General features: G+C 44.5%; 1 protein-coding gene across 3 annotated transcripts in view; it reads right to left on the bottom strand.

Moving 5' to 3' along the window:
• Window positions 1–838: 838 nt before the first annotated feature.
• The window catches only part of ERC1 (ELKS/RAB6-interacting/CAST family member 1), a 232486-nt gene continuing 215891 nt past the window's right edge, over window positions 839–17433 (bottom strand). For all 3 annotated transcript variants that reach the window (XM_083859867.1, XM_083859869.1, XM_083859868.1), the window contains exon 19: window positions 839–7659. In XM_083859867.1, coding sequence (XP_083715993.1) covers window positions 7522–7659 — 138 coding nt within the window. In that variant the 3' untranslated portion in view covers window positions 839–7521. The remainder of the gene's footprint in view (window positions 7660–17433) is intronic.

The following is a 17433-nucleotide window of genomic DNA, read 5'->3' as shown; positions in this document are numbered from 1 at the left end:
CTGCTTCACATGCCTGATTGAAGCCCAAGTGATTGAAATCCAAGCAGCAAAGGGAAGGGAAGGTCCAGGCACTGAGATCAGGACGCCTGTTGCTGTTACACATGTGGTCACTTGTGCTGAAACAACAAGTCAGGACCTCAAGAGCCTCATGAAATGATGAATCGAGGAAAAGTAGAAGGCCAGCAAGAAAGCCCAGAGAAAAACTGGCTGTACAGACAGACAAAAGGAGAGAAATGGGTGAGAAAGTGTCCCAGCCTGGGGAGGTCTGTGCTGTCAGGGCTTCAGGATAGCTGCGGAGAATCTGGTGGAGTGTGTTTAGCAGGGACATTGTTCTATCAGTGGGACCCAGTGTTGCAATGCTATTCTCTTTAGAACAGCCTCAAAGCCCAGAAAAAATGAGATTTTTATAGTGACATTACTCAGGCAATTTCCCATGTCATCAAAACCCATCTGGGGACTGGACACTGGCTGGAGCCCATTTCCAGCAGCGCTGCAGGGAGCACAGCTCATCCATGCCATGGCACAAAGCCATGACCCCTCTGCTCCTCAGGGACAGCACCCACAGCCAGGTTTCCCTAGGAACACGCTGTGGGACAGGCTTGCTGGCCTCTCCACAGCAAGGCTTCCCAGGCACGTTGCTCTGGGAGTTGTGATCCTGACAGTGACTCAACACGGGATGCACATCTGGAATTCAGTCCCCCATCAGCAACACTGAAGTCACTGCCTTGGAGAACAGGCAGGAGAGACAAAGGGGACAGCTGAGCAGCTGTTCTATCTCCACTCACCTACCTGTGAGGTGCAGGAGTATCTGGGACACCCCTGTGATTGCCATCACTCCCCTTTACTTTGTGAGCAGCCCCAGCTGTGCCCAGGAGTGTTGCCAGGCAGGGGAGCAGCCAAATCCCACCCTTGTCCCACTGGTGCAACAACTGGGACCTCAAGCCTGGTGTCAGGGAACAGCCCTGCAGCCATTCAGCCCTCCTACCTGCCCTCCCATCCTGGGCACACACACCAATCACTGAAATGAAGACACGGCACAGGATTTTTAAATAATTTTATAATTTCCTGATGAACTTAGTCTGTGAATAAAAAAAGAAGAAGAAAAAAAAAACAAAAACCCAAAAAACGAACAAAGTGTTTATATTATCAAGGCAAAGTTGAATATAACACATTTTCTTTGCAATGTCATTATCCTGTCAGTAACATGACTCCAGCAATAAAACACATACAAGTTGAAGGCAGCGTGTGCACTTGCGCCACGGACACACCAATGTCTCCCGCTGCTGTCACTTCCAAAAGGAATTCAAGTACACCAGATCCCGTCCCCAAAGCCTGCCTCCCCCTCCTCTAAAGTGCAACAGGTCTCTTCCACAGCCAGCGAGGGATCTGTGTCTGTGGGGTAGATGGAGCAGCCCACGGAATTGAGGTGCACAGATGTTTGTGAGCTGGGTGTGCAGCTCTGCTCGCTCACTGCCGTGGAAGGAAATGCAATAGACTGTTCTGGTGGGCTTGGAGCAGCATGTTGGGCTAGCACAGAAGTTATTCCCCTGTTTGTGGTCCCATTGGATTCGTTCTTCTCCAGCATCTGAACAAATAAAGGCATCTCACACCAAAGCCTCCCCAGTTATACTGTAGTGAGTGTGTAATGAGGGGCCAAAGGCAGCCACCCCTGGCCAGGGAGGGAGGGGGGACCTGGCCTTGTCCACACAGAGCTGGGAACATGGGGCAGGTAAAAGGAACAATGTCTGCTTTTAAAATTTGGCTTTGAATTTGGCTTTTAAGATAACAAGTATACCTGAACAACAGATCCATTTTCTGCAGGTTTCCAAGTGAAAGAAACCAATGTTTTGGACAAAAAGCCCTACCAAAGCACCAAGAGCCTAATGGGAACATCTACTTAAAAGCAAACCACATTGACTTGATTTTCAAGACCTGAACTAAGCTTGCAAAATGGGGGCAAACAGCATATGGTTAAGTTTGATAATAAAAATACATTCACTTAATGAAATTCTTTACCTGTGTTCATAGGTAAAGCAATTTGTATGGGGTTTTTTTGGTTAACCTCGCACACCAGTTTAGCCTGATGTTGTTCCTTTCAAGCAATGCAAGTCTCTGATACAACCAGAGCAAAAGTGGCTGCTGGTCCTTTCCTGCCCTTGGGTATGTGACCAACCCCAGAGGCAAGGAAATAAAACTCTGATAATGAACCTTCACACAACTACCTGCACTAGCTGATCTACAAGGCTCCTGTCCCTGGCATCAAGGGGTGGGATGGAGAAAATTGAAAAAATAGAAAATAAAAAATTTGGCCAAAGTGTTTGGCCCGTTCACATCAGTGGTTCCCATCTTAGGGGACACCTGGTGTTGATAACTGTAACCAGAAAAGATTGACTTCCAAATTACTGTTTCATTCTGCCCATTTCTGTCTTACACATGTACAGTATAAACCTGGGAAAGCAGGAATTTATACAGGGTCTGTAACATTTCCTCAGAGGCCAAGCTGCCTTGGACCTCAAAAGCCTGTGAAAGGCAACTGGTTATAATTATAAGCCCACAAATCCTTTTCCATACAATCCTGAGAGGAGGAGTCATGGCTTTGTTGCTTCTTTACTTGAATTCCTTTTAATGAAATTTATTTTTATATATTTTTTTTAAAACACATCTTTTTTTTTTCAGTTCTACTACTATCTTGTTTTTTCAACCCGACAACAGACACACATTGTTGGTAACTGCCCCAGCCTTAGGACCACACAGACAATATCGACAAGCAGAAAAAAAAAACAAAACAGGAAAAAAACACCCCTGAAAAAGTCAGGGGAGATACTGATGACAGGGTTACAGCACTCACCACACACACTGGAAAAAGTCAGGATTTCTGAGTTTATGCTTTTGACACTAAAAAGTTTTGAAACAGTTTTTCTCTTTTTTTTTTTTTTTAATTTTAAAAACAGTCAGCGGACGCAGCCATTTTGTTCAGAAGGATCTGCTGTTGCGTAAGGTTCCTTCCACTGATGCGGAAAAAAACAATTAAAAACGTGGTTTTGTTTAAAAAAAAACACCCCCTGACACTCCTCTTCCTCCCCAGGCAGACGAGAGGGGTCAGCAGAGTTGGCCTGGCCGGGCGCGACGCCCCCGATGCCGCGTGCCCGACCCTCCCGGGGCAGTGTTGGTGATCCACAGCCTCACACGGCCTCTCCAGGCCCTCTTCCAGCACGGTGTGCAGCTGAGGAGAGGCTCCCTTTCACCACCAGGTGCCTTGGTTGTGCTCTTTTCCCTTCAGCGTTCCACTGGAGTCATTGGAGGGATGCACGGGTGATGTTTGTAGCGACATTTTTTTTTTGCTTTAAAATGGTTATCAGTGCACGACTCTACGTCCCTTGTAAAGACCCCTGCAGTGGCAGCGATTGGCAATTAGCACAGGAGTGGGGACTCAACCCTGTCAACCCTCACCAGGTGTTAAAAATTTCCCAACAGATCGAGCTCTAGCAGCAGAACGGGTGGGAATTACAGGGTGAATGAGAAAGAGGTGCCCCTTTGGTTTAGAAACCAGGGTGATCTCTACAAGATTTATGACATTTACGCTCCCTTGTGCAAATTTCAGAGCCCTGAAGTACCAGGAAATGTTCTAGAGAAGGGATATTCCAGCTGTGGAATGGGGAACAGCACACGGGGTTCCACGTGTCACGTTGAACCTCCTGTCCCCAGGACTTGGCAAAAACTGGACACTCCAAAGAGGGTTTGGCATTTCCTGGAGTGAAAGCTGGTTAAAGGCAGTAAAAACGAGAGAGAAGACTTAGAAAAGCTCAGAGCTTCATCTGGGAGCATGCCAGGTAATTCTTCTTCCAATGGCAAGCAGTGCTCGTGTCCTCACCCTGCAATTCTAGTGTTGTGTCCTTTTAGTGTTTTACATGAGGTTGGATTCAGAGGAAAATACAGACTTGGACTCGTGGATATCATCAAGTGTGTTTGCAGTGTCAGCTTTTACAGTCTACTTGGGCTTCAGGCTTCAGTTATTTTTCAGCCCAAACCCCTGCCAAAATGACCTACTTAATTTTCTACAAACAGCTCCTTGAGTCTTTACATCTCTCAGCTTCTCTGCAAATGACAGCTCCGAAGAAAAAAAAAAGCAATATTAAAGCAGTTAAAACTTTCCCAGCTTCTGTAACAAATGGAACTTCATTCGACAGGAGAAGAAAAAAGCAAATTTCCCCAGGGTCCCTGGGAAGGGCCCCTGATTTCCTAGAGCTGCTGCACTGCAGGACCACTGTGGTAGGAACTGTCTGCATCTGCCTGACTGCTGACACTTGGGAATAAGATCTTAGAAGAGCAGCGGTGGGTCAGGCAACTGGATGAGCACTGCAGGGCATGCCACACACAGCCCTTCTCCCATGTGCCCCATGTGCCATTCCACGATGGGTTATGAGAATAAAAATCCCTTTGTTTGCCTTAAGGCCAATGGTGTGGCACTCTGTGTGAAAAGAAAAAGCTTTCAGTGGTCACGTTCAGCATTAAAATCGTGGCCAGCAGCACCTCCCCAACCCCAAAGCTCCTCAAAGCTCTTCACCACAGGATCTCTGTCGACACAGGATCAGAGAGATTACCTGGAACACTTCAATGGAGATCAAGACTGTTCCTAAATGAGATCTGCTCCCTCCCTGAAAGCACTTTACAGAGGTCTAAGATCAACCTTTGAGATGGGAAGGCTACAAGACCTAGGAGATAACAGTGGTTAAGGAGAAAAATCACCAGGACCCACCAACTGAGATGGAAGAACAGCAGGTGTGTGGCTGGCAGATAAAGGACCAAATGGCCAGGGTGAAAACCAGCCAGGCTTGACCAATCCTCCCTGGGAAGAGGCTGGGGAGATGTGTAAACACTGAGCCTCACCTGGCTGCCCACCCTGCACACACTGCCCATTCCTAGTTGAGTTAGAGATGCTGAAGGAGCAGCACAAGCAGGGAATTGGAATAACAGCCCCAAGTGATGGCCCCTGGCTGCCACCCCCTCCCCCTGCCCCCAGCACAAACGCTATCAAGGAACATCTCAGTAAGAGGTTTACAAGCAGGAGTCATTGGAACCATCGATAAGGGAAATTCCACAGCCTCTCACAGAGGAAGGATTGTTTTACAGCAGGGAAGCAGGGCAGCTGGGGATGTGACCATATAAGTTAATGAGAGAGCCAGGGGGGGTGGATGATGCCGGGGCTGATGGCTCTGATGCTTTTACAGGCAGCATTAAATTCCTTCAGTGAGTAATTAGGGGCGATGAAGAAAAAGCCAGGGGGGGAGAGATTTCAAAACAACAGCTCCTAGGGAAAGGTGCTGACTCAAGTGATGGGACAGAGGGCTCTGGGACAGGGCAGTGTGTACAGTCACTGTCTGCTGCCCTTCCGCCACCCAGCACTCACCTTCCATCACCCTCCTCACACACACAAAGAGCAGCAGACTGGCTGTGCTGCTATTACAGGAAGAACTAAAGCTGGTTCTCCTGATTTGTAAAGCCCTGGCAATTCCAAAGTTGCAAAAGGAGTGATTCACCTCTTCTTTTGAGACTGACTTCTTCCTAGACGCCCTGGCTGTGAATGGCAGCTCCTTCTGCTGAATTATTACAGTGGAATCAATGGGGATGTGATTTATTTTAAATTAGCTGGTTTTCAATAGAGTCTACAGCTACACAAGGTCTCAGTTTTTCCCCATTTTCAGTGCTTGTTTGGAAAAAAACTACAGGGTACATCTTTCCTTACTCAAAGTTTGCTGATCTCCTTTCTGTCAGAAGCAATTGGTCACTTCTAAAGATAAAAACAAGGTGTGAAAGGCCTACAAGGCAGCTGGGCTGTGGATCTGAGGGATGTAAGAAATGCAGTTTTCTTCAAAGGGCCTGGAACATTTTCCTTAGTGTAACAGATTAGTGATTCAGCTCAAAACGTAATAAGCCACATGGAATTAAACTGCAGGCTCTGGATGGGAGGTTTGCTGAGAGGATTCAGAATTAACTAGGGACTAGAAAACCAAGATTTCCTCCACTGCTGTGTTGCTGTTTGGTCTCCTTTTGCCTTCCCCTGGCTCTCTGAAGTAATTTGAGCCTTTAAGGAGCACACAGGGAAATGTTACAGGGTTCTGTCCTGCAGATGCCCCCAGACACACACAACCACTGGCAGCCAGGAAAAAACTCCCCATTAATGCATAGTCCAAGAATGAACACCCCAGCCCTGCTCATAAAATAGGATTTCTGACTTGCTACCACCACGACAAACTGACCTGGGATTTCAGGTCATTATTTCCTATCAGCAGGAGCTGGAATGAGTGTCAAAGGTGGATGGGAATAAAACTAAGGCCTCTCATATACACAGAAGAATTGCACTGGTTTAAGTAAAGCTGTGATTTTTACACCCATCTACTCAGCTGGGTGCCAACTCCAGCAGAGATGCTCCTCTTCACAAGGGTTATTGCTCTGAACTCAAACTCATTCCTCACCAATGTGAGCTAAACCAAAATAAATTAAATTATAATTATAGTAAGAACTGTGCTACTGATTTACCTAACTTTAAAATTATACTTTCAAGCTAAATGATGCAGATGTCTCATTTACAGAATGCCTATTCTGATGACAGCTAGTGTTCACAAAGTTATGGCCTGAAAAACTGGACAAACTATACAAGTTAAAGCTGGGAACTGACCTGTTGACCACACCTGCTCCAAGGGACAGAGTAAAGTAAGAACTTAGGAGACACAGACCTATGATGAGAAATCTCATCTAAAACCCCCCAAAAAATCAACAGATGAAAACAGCCACCTCAAAAAATGCCCCACCTAGCACTTCAGAATCAGATCAGCGAACAATAAAGATCCAAGTTCAGTAAACAGTACCAGTATGCCTACCTTTTCTCCCAGCTGCTAGATGAAATGACTAACAGGAGCAAGTAGGGAAACTTTCCTTTCCTCGCTCTGTTATTTAAGAACATAAGAAGCATTGAGACAGGCAGCAATGACCTGAGCTAGCTGATGCTGGCCAGCCATGAGCCAGAATCAGAGCACACCCAGGTTTGGTTTTAGCACTATGAAATTCAGGCTTTCAGCTTTCATGAAAATAAAAAACAGGAAGAAGGGAAGAGGATAAGAAGGAAAAAGCAATGTATGAATGAAAGGCGAGGGCTACTCTTGTGCAACCTCATGGAGAACCAGAGCTACTCGTGTTCAGTGGATCCCCTTTTCTTTGCTCAGTAGACTTGGAAGAGCTCAGCTTGGCTGCATCCAAAAGTCACCACCAACAAAGTCAACGGGGAACTGGATTCTAAAGCAGAAAGGCAGTGAGAAGATGAATACAAAAAGGGCTGATCAATCACAGACTGGAAGAACCTAGAGAGCGTGTTGTTTTCAGAAGGTTCCTTTGCCTTTGTTCTCTTTGTCCAAGGTGCACCAGAAGTTTCCGCTCCGTGTCGTGTCTCTGACGTTGCTGTCACTGCCCCGGCTCCGTGGACTGGCTGGGCCTGTCCCCCCTGTGCTGCTGCTGCTGGTGGTGGGGTCAGGAGGACTCCTCCAGGGCGTTGACCACCTGCTCCAGGATGTCAGGGCAGTGGTCGGCGATCTGCTGCAGGACGGCGTTGGCGAACTCCTGCAGCTCCGCGCTCTCCCGCTCGCCCTTCTCCAGCTCCTGGTGCAGCTGCAGGGACACACAGACACGTCAGCCCTGCTCTGGCATGGGGACACAGCATGGGGACAGCCCTGCCCAGCCCACACCATGCTCTGGGAGGGGACTGACAGAGGGGACACGTGCTGGGCATTGCCAGCACCCACAGCTCCCCTCGGCGACTCCCTCACCTGCCACTGAACGCTCTCCATCCTCCTTATTTCACTTTTCCCTTCTGCAGGACCAGGTTTGTCACCTTCCCAGTAAGAGGTGACACGTGCTGGGCACTGCCAACACCCATGGTGACTCCCTCACCTGCCACTGAATGCTCTCCATCCTCCTTATTTCACTTTTTCCTCCTACAGGACCAGGTTTGTCACCTTCCCACTAAACACCGTGTCTACATGACTTAACTACTCCTGAATATACTGTCCAGTGGTAAATATATTCCTCTGTAGAATGTTTTTCTGAGGGGAACCATATTCCAGGAGCAATACAGCAGCTTGTTAGTGTACTGCTTTAAATAGTTTGACTTTTGCTCATGAACAATGGGATGTTTCATAGGTCATTAATTGAGAATTATTCCTGATATGAAATCAATAGGAATGTCACATAATTATACACAATACACCCAGAGTTAACCAGAATTCTGTTTCTCCTGAGGAATTACTGATTTGCAGAAACTCTCTTTCCTAACTCAGTCAGAAGATGACTCCACACAACTGCAGTGGAACATAGACAATTTTTGTTTACTAACTCTGCATTTCCTGTTGGGACATTCGTTCTTCAGATCACTATAACTGGCTCAGAACGGGACACAGAATTTCAAACTTTGTATTATTCACTCTGTCTACAGTTTATAAACAGTTTCCCCAACAAGTGGTGTCCCAAACCATGTCACACAACATATGCAAACACAGCTTTTAGCTCTGAGCCTAATGCCATTGCCAGATTTAGGGGCCCACGGAGTTCTTAATAAAGAGCAGGAAACATCTGCCTTCAGTAACCTGTTCAGCTGCCCAGCAACTGATGAAGTCCATGCTGGCCTGTGAACTGCGCAAAATCCCAAGGAAGGCTGTAACTGGTGCAAGCATTTTAGGGATTCCTGTACTCACAGAGCTCTAAGGACCTCAGAGAACAAGGAGCAGCACATCCCTCACTAGAGTCAGAAAGATATGGATAGACAGACTGGAAAAGTTTCAATCAGACAGCCCTGCCCTATACTATACACCAAAAAGTTCTTATATTTTATTAGTGATAGGATTTTCTTCTAATGAAGTATATTCCCTATGAATATAAGACAAGCACATATGTAGCAGGTACATACACTTAAGATGGATTCTGAAGCTTATTTCCAGCTTCTGAAAGTCAAAGTTTTGTCATTTTGAGCTGCTATGAGCAACTATCTTCTCTTCTTTGAACCTTCTTTTAAATTCGGTGTGGTTTTTAAAAAACTTAATATTATCTGTCAGTTCTGTAACATTTCTTGTTGCTAACTGATTAGTACTTTTATTGGAACTCTACTATGTTAATACATGACATGGAAAGAATGTCAAAGTGGCATTTTTCATGCCTGAAGGGGTAACTGTTCATCAGTGTACAAATTTCTTCATCTGTGTTTCACACTTCTGTAACACTGCTCATTGCAGGTTTTAAAAAGAGAGAACTATCAGGCAGCAGCACAGCAGGGATCATTTTACCACTTTAAGAGCACAATGCAGTGGCAAAGGTTAGATTTCTACAATTAAAATTCTAATCAGATACAACAGCATGTCTCTGTTTAGTGATGGTATCAAGCAAAGCACAGCAAATTGCTTCTGCTTAAAAACAAACAGCCTAAGAACGACTGTGGAATAAATAAAAAAATGCTTTTTAAGGAAGTTATGGCCCAGGCTTCTGTGGACAAAAGTGTGAGAAAGGAAATTAAAAGGGCAAGGCGTGCTGCACTGCTCCCTTTACTAGGCAGGGTAGCATATAGTAAATTACTGGGGCTTTGCGTGCTGAATGTTGGTTTAATGTGTTCTCATGTGCTTTGTTCCTACTGGCTGCTGCTCTCCCAGAGCAGCCACAGCACTCCAGAGGGGCTCCTGCCAACAATCACAATGCAAAGGCAACCTGATCCTGCTCTGTGGAGGGACAGGGGCTGGGAAGTGGGGAAAAGAGTGGGGGAGCACTCTGGGCTGGGGCAGGGCTCTGGGGGAGAAGGGGGGTCAGAAATAACCCAGAATGGCTCAGGAAGGGGAGGCTGGGCAGGGGTGATGAGCCTCCTTCCAGCAGTCTGGCACAGGGGTCACTCAGGAACCTGCAATGGGTGGGTAAACCCAGGAAAGGTCCAGCAGGACTGAGAGGGTCAGAAGAAGCAGGCAGGAGTGGGGCTGGATATTAAAAGCCAGGGGACTGGGATTCAGGGAGAGCCTCTGAGGCTGGGGATGTGAGCCTGGTGAGATCAGGCAGCCCCTACAAACCTCCCAGCCCTGGCGCACCCCTGGGAATGCTCTGAGGAACAAGACAGGGCTGCCTTGTGTCTCCCTGGGCCAGCACAAAGATTGCACAGGGCCATCCATCAAAGGATGGGAGGCCATGGAGTTGAGAGAGAGGGAGCAACAGGAGAAACAGCCAATGTTATCTTTGTCCTTCTCTTATCTGGCACCTGCAGGGGTGCTGGGTGCCCAGGAGGAGAACCAGGAGAGGGCAGTGTTAGCAGGGAAAGCAGAGGTCCTGCACCACCACACCTGCCCTGCATCCCTGCTCCTGCCCTGCCAGCCAGTTCCTCCAGGTGAAGCTCCAGGAAAGCACAAAGCAGTTAAATGAATGAAATATAAAAACACCTACAGGAGACTGAACCTCAGAGGGTTGGTGGGCAAGGGAGAATCCTGCTGGATGTGTTGTCTTCAGTGGGGCAATACTGCAGCATCAGTGAAGTCTCAGTTTGCTCTACTAGTCAGCATTTGTGTATTTATAAGATGCTTTAAAAAAATCAAGATAAGCCCAACAAAATAAGCTCGTGCCAAAGCTAATAAATCAAAGGCAACCAAACAAAAGTAACCAACTTAACCAGAGGAAGAAAATATTTCCAAGAAGAGAGTTTTTGACCAGCAAGAGCCCAAAAGGAGATGGCTCTGAATGCTGGAGGCCAGCAACAATACTTTACAAATTAGCACAGACAGAAAGTCTACACAGCTGGCTGGCAGATGTCTGTGGTGAAATGTCTTTGGAAAAACAGCAATGATAGCCTTGAGTTGAGCTTGCTAGCTCCAGAACAGCTAGATTTAATAATGGCATTCCTACTTCAGCAAAGACATCTTAATTGACTCTATGGCTGGTGGCAGCAGTTCCAGCCCAGGGATCTCATCCCCATTGACGTCACTCCTCCATCAGAACATCCAGTTCTCAGTGGCACAACTGGATTCACCTGGAGCTCTGCAAGTCCACATTTCAGTTTCTCTGAAAGGATTAATGCCAGCTCTGCTCCTGGTTTCCTAGATTTTTTTATTTTTCTCGTGGTGTTATCTTCCCCATGCCATTTTTCTATAAAAATTAAGAAAATTGAACAATCCTTTTTTTGCTGGCATTTCCAGTTGAGGATATGAGGAGAGTCACATACTTGCCTCATTGAAATGACCAAAAAAATGAGGAGCAAAGCCAGGTGTGTTTTTTGTCTAGTTGGTGACAAGTAAGATTAGACAGCTCAGAAAGTAAAGGACAGCAAGGACCCCAAAGTGCTTCACAGTATTTATCTTTGGGCAGAAGAACAGAAATGGCCTTCAGCATCTCAGGGGAAAGAAAGCCTGCAGATAACCTGCAATAGATACAGACACTTTTCAGCACTGCTGCCTCCCTTCCTTCCTGGCTTTAGAGCAAGTCATGATACGAATAATTTTCCATTTATAGTTAAACACCATCACAGAAAAAAAATCCCTAACAATTTACCATGAATTCAGCTTCTCTGTCCCAAAAGATTTCCGAACTTATTTAAAGATTAGTTGACATTCAGAGTCCTATGAATGGTACATGTGAAGATAACTTCATGGTTAATAAATAGGATGCTGTGGTTTTATTTGCTCACGGGGTGAATTGTGCTGCTGCTCTGCAGAACCTCTGTGGCCTCTGCCTTTCCCAGAGTGCAAACAAGGCAAAATTGAGCTAAGATTCTTTACAACTTATTTCTGCTCCCCAGTGTGATTTTTGCCTCATTAACAGTTCCACAGAAACACTGAGGAAAAAAGGCAAACACAGATAAACCTGCATCTCACCTTGGGCTATGGACAGAAATACAGAATATGAAGAGTTTGTGAAGCAGCACAAAAAGAAAGTGGAGAACTTCTATAAGGATACAATATCAGGATATAGAATTATATTTCTCCAAAGTTCATGTGTTTCTGGATCAGGTTATGGTTAGTCTGAAAAATACATTTAGAGCTTAAAGTAACACCAGTAAGCATCACTAAGAAATTACACTGATTTTATCTAAACCTTTGTTTTGTCTCCAGTTAAACTTCACTGTAGCTCAGGCAAATGGTCAAGAGCTTTTGCATGTACCAGACAAATCAGTATAAAAATGTGTGTTTGATGCAGTGAGAGCTAATTACATATAAACCTTTATTTCTCAATTGTATAGCTATAAAAGAGCCAAAAAAAGGGGTACGAGGATGGAAATCCAATGGAAATCCAGCCTGACAAATTTCAAAAACAAAAAAATAGAATTTTTTTTAATATTTCTGCCCTATCTGGAAATTTGGGGTTATGTTAGCTCTTTCAAAATATTTTAAAAACCATGCATTTAAAAATTAAACTAAGATTTCAAATGAAACAGTCTTGTCTCTTTAAATAACATCCACAACGCCATAACATTGCCTGTTTTTATTTGTGCACGGAATTACTAATTTTAATCAAAATATATACTGTCAATCATTAACATTAACTATTCCTAACTTGAAAAGAGATATGAAGCCAAGCAGAATCCAGAGCTCAGCATCAGACCTTGCTGCTAAAGAGGAAAAGCATGAGGAGAGGTGAGGTTTTCCCTTGGGAAAACAAGGGAACAGCTCAGGGTGGTACCCTCTGCTTGTGCTCCAAGTGAGAGCACTCTCATTTTCTGACATCCCACACACACACAGAGAACACTTGGTGATGTCCTGAAATCAGTGGTTTTCCCTTTATACCCCATTTCACATTAGGAATTGTTAATGCCTCTGATTGATAGTATGTATTTTAATTAATATCAGCAATTTCATGGACAAATAAAAATGAATGATGTCACGGCATTAGGGAATGGTTATCTTACAGATAAAATTTGTGACTTTAACCAGTATTTAAGAACTCTGACACTGTTCTCATCCTCACCCAAACCATTAAATCTAAAAGTTTAAAAAGGCTTTAAAACGTAACAATTTTAGAGAGTTCCCATATCCATTGCTTTCTCTATCCATTTCTTTTCTCAGGAAATAGATTTGCACATGCAGAAGGATATAAATTGTTGCAATTATTCCTTCTAATTTCTAACAGAGACCAGAAGTGGACTGTTTAACTTTAAAATACATTATGCATTCCCATAAGATTACAAATTAAAAATAAATGACATAAATCAAGTGAGGGAAGATAACAAGCTAACAGAAGAGCAGTCAGAGAACGAAGACAAGGGTAAACTCTGAAGTAACAGAGTAATTTAGAATGACTAAATGCAAATCACAGCAGAGTAATTTCTTTACAGAAACTGAGTAAGTTGAGTAATTCCTCACAGATGACACAGAAGAACACAAGCAGAATGTGAACAAAGTACACAGGATGTTTATAAAAATGGCTGTTTGTAATTTGGAGTGAAGTTTATCCCACTTGCAATATTGTTTGTATAACAAATCAAAATATGTGTTGAATGCTTTCAGAATTCAGCAATTAAATATGCAGTTTTAAAATGAAATTTGACAGCTCCAGGTCTGAGCTTTGGTGTCCTTTTGCACAAAAAGCCTCCCCTTGCTCTGTGGAGGCTGCAGTGGGAATGAAGTGCAGGGTAAATGGTGCTCCCTGGAACCCAGCCAGGCTGTGGAGCTGACACAGCAGGTCGTGGCTGCTGCACTCAAGTGACATTATCACCTTTCTCCTTCCTCTGCTGAGCACAAAAGGCATTCCTGATTTCTTGGGAGAGGATTAGTAGGCAGGAATGCCTGGAGGGTCTGTGCCTTGGCTGAAGCTGGTGCTCAGGGAGAGGGGAGACAACCTTCCTGCACAACCAGGGCTCTTTGATGGTCAGAAAGATGATTCAGGAGTCTTTCTGTCACTCCCAGAGACTCTCAGGAGTCTCACTGTCACTGACAGCAGAGCAGCCACAGGTACAACCCTTGGGAGTGGGGAGAGACAAACTCCCACAGCAGGTGATTTCTGAGAGAGCCTCTGAGGGAAATGCCCCTGCCCAGGTCTCCAAGGCTGCTGCTGATGCCCAGCTCAGAGGGGAAATGTTGGAACACCTCTGGGGAAGGAGGGACAGGCTGAGTGTGCAGGGAGCCAGCAGGAAAGATGCCTCCTGCTCCTAAGGTTAACCAAATTGTTTTAATTGTACAGATCTTCTGTTGGAAAAGATATTTTTTCCAGGTATCACTGCAGGACCTATTGAAAGTAAGAAATTCTCTGTAATATGAGATTCTGCACATTTACAGCTGGATTTGAGATGCTAAGAAACACTGCTGATAGTCCTTAGGTTATTAACAAATCTAACTCTGCTGCCTATGATGCCTGAAGTTTTATCTTCCATGTATTTCAGGTTCTGTGGTGCCCAGGGGGGCAGCTCTGAGCTCACAGTCAGTGTCACTCAGCTCTGCACACAGCAGGGACACAAAACAAATCCTTTTCCTGCTGCACACCAAGGACAACTTTCAGCCCAAAAGCACAAACAAGGTTGGGCTGGAAGGAGGAACAAGAAGGATGGGACCTCACAGCCTGGAGCTGGAATTGGACAATTCAACCCCAACGTGCAAATGGACCAAAACTTATAAAAATGTGAGACTTTGTGACCATTTGTCCATTTTGTGACCATTTTGGGTCCACCTTGGGTGTAGCCCTGGCCAGGCTCTTGTCCTGCCCAAGGTGGATCCTGGAGGCCTTTCAATAAATCCCTACTTTATTCTCCAGCTCTGTCCAGCCTCTGTTCCAGCTCAGCCTTTCCAAGGCATCACCTATCCCCATCCCTGGTTTCTCTGTTCCCTTGGCTCTTTTCACTTTCTCACACTGCTGCTCTCAGCCCCAGAGCAGGGCACCACCTCTGACACACTGAACTGAGGATTTTCACCAAATTCCAGTTTCTGCTCCATTCTTTTTCTTTTGTACAGATAAGGGCAAAACAAAACCCAAACTTATAAATCAAAGTGTGGACCATATAATTATGTTCTTAATGCCATTTCCTTTCAGAGAGGACTGAAATCCCACACTTACAGGCAACTATCTGAAATGTGAAACACAGCAGTCGTTCTACAGGGCTCAAGGATATTAACATAATGATACCTCTAGGACAAAGGGAAAGAAAATATGGTATTTAATAGAAATTGCTAGGATAATGCAATTATTTCTAATGAATGAATGGAATTTTTATGTCTTAGTTCCAGACTTGGAACATTCCTCTTTTCCTCTGGTAACTTCAGGTTTTTTAATAAGAAAAGTCAAATAGGACATGAACTGAAGGATGACAGTTCCAGAAACAGTACTGGGGAGCTTATCTGGGGACACTGGGTCAGAACTGACTCAAAGGGACATTTTCCACCACAGGAACAATTTAATGACACAGTTCTGAGCATTTTAGATTTTTTACTCTCCACAGTTTAGTCTAATGTATTATTTTAGATTAGCTTTTGAGACACCCTATCCTCATAAGTACTGCCTTCAGTTCTTCATTACAAATGGACCAAAATTTCAGTGCAATAAGTCAGCCTGACAAAATGCCTTTGATAAAATGCCAGCCAAGAATGATACAGAGTCTTGGCCTCACGGCTTGATTACAATCAATCCTCCCCAGGGATGTGGCCACAGCCCCAGGCCTGACAGAGCTCAAGGAGTGTTTGGATGATGCTCTCAGGCACCTGCTGTGATTCTTGGGAATGTCTTGTGCAGGGATAAGAGCTGGACTCGATGATCCTTGTGGGTGCTTTCCAACTCTCCATATTCTGCAATCAGCTGAAGTCACTAAGGACCAGCACTGAACTCAATGGGATTGTCAATGCACTCTCATGGACAAGAGGCACCAATTATCAGTCAGACTTTGAGACTACAACATTATTTATGTGGCAACAAATTCCCCTTAGATCCATGGTGCTGATGCTGGCAGATACTTTTCCAACAACTATTTGTACATCTGGGTCACTGTGGATGCACTGGAAGAGTGAAAAGGTGAAATCCACTTCATATACCAGTTGTATCTACCAAAAGGAGCCACAGGAAACAACTGATTTTTGTACCTGAGCTTCCCCTGCAGGTGTGACAGATCTACCAAGATTACTGGCTGTGATGAAACACAGCAAACCAACCTTTACCAGTGAAAGCTGCTGCACTGGGAAATAACAGCTCCAAAAGCAGCAGTAAGAAAATGAATTCGTAACTATTTATAAAAAAAAACCCAAACCAAGGTAATCTCATTGGTGAGAGGTGCCTACGTTGGCATCATGCTTAAATATTATTGGTGTTGGTTAAATGTATCCTCCCTAATCATGTTAGCACTTCTTAACATTCAAGAGGATTAATTTTTTTCCCACTGAGGCTTGTAAAGCATTATCTACAGAAGATCATATTCGAGGGGACAGGAGTGAATTTAATGCACTGGATTTGAAGCAATTTACAAAACTCATTAAAATTCCAAAGATGCAAAATGGGTGTTCTGTGATGGGCTTCTGCAAATCTGGAGAACTGATTCCCACCCCCCATGGGAATACTTAAAGCACAAAGGAAACTCTGCAGATAGAAACAGAAAAGCTCCATGGCTTAAATGAGAAGTCTGCTTTGTAAATTGAAATACATCATTAGTTTGTGTTTTGCAACTGAGGCTTCTTTAATGCCATCTGAGCGAGTATGGGAAAGCAGAAGAGACAGCAACATTTTATTTTAGCTGACATTATTTATGCCTGGGAATTGTGAATGGAGAAGTAACTTTAAACAACTCTGGTGACAGCAGTGCAGAATTAAGACAATAATGTGAGAGGACAGAAAAAAGAACTATTTTCTCTTTCCAGAACAACTAAGGTAATTCCCTTTTCTCACAATTCCTCACAATGCTTTCTTTACTGTGCAATCCATACACTAGCTAAGTTTTAATGGGAAATATGATTTTTGGGCTTACTATTCAAAAAAACTAGACAAAGAAAGCCTTTCCCATTTTCTTTACCCACATCCCTTGATCAAACAGCAAATACCACCTGTCCCCACAGATCCTGATTGTATGTGAAGACCACCACAGCTATAATTAATTGGGCAGTTTATTTCACTGATATCCAAACTCACACATGCTGAATCAGTAAATGTCTGAACACAGGTACAGAAAGAGAACATGAGTGTCTTGTACCATCCCTGTTACAGGCACAGTTATCTCCAGAGCTCTGCTCTTTCTGAATTTCCAGACATGCTGCTGTTGGGTTTCCTGCAATTTGGCTGCTCTCTCCAATTTTTCTATCAAAAATCAGTCTTGAGTCGAAAGTTCAAGGAAATTAAGTTTTAAAATCACCAAGGAAGAAAAGCAGAGCTGAAGTGTTCGAGAGATGATGATCACTGAGCCACAAATCCCCTTTTAACTGTCCAGGCCTTACACTTGTGTGCACACTGGATAGAGTTTGGTGT

The sequence above is a fragment of the Zosterops lateralis genome (assembly GCF_965231275.1).
Source record: "Zosterops lateralis genome assembly, chromosome: 4".
Taxonomy (NCBI): Eukaryota; Metazoa; Chordata; class Aves; order Passeriformes; family Zosteropidae; genus Zosterops; species Zosterops lateralis.
The sequence above is the reverse complement of the archived record's forward strand: the minus strand, read 5'-3'. Positions and strand labels throughout refer to the sequence as shown.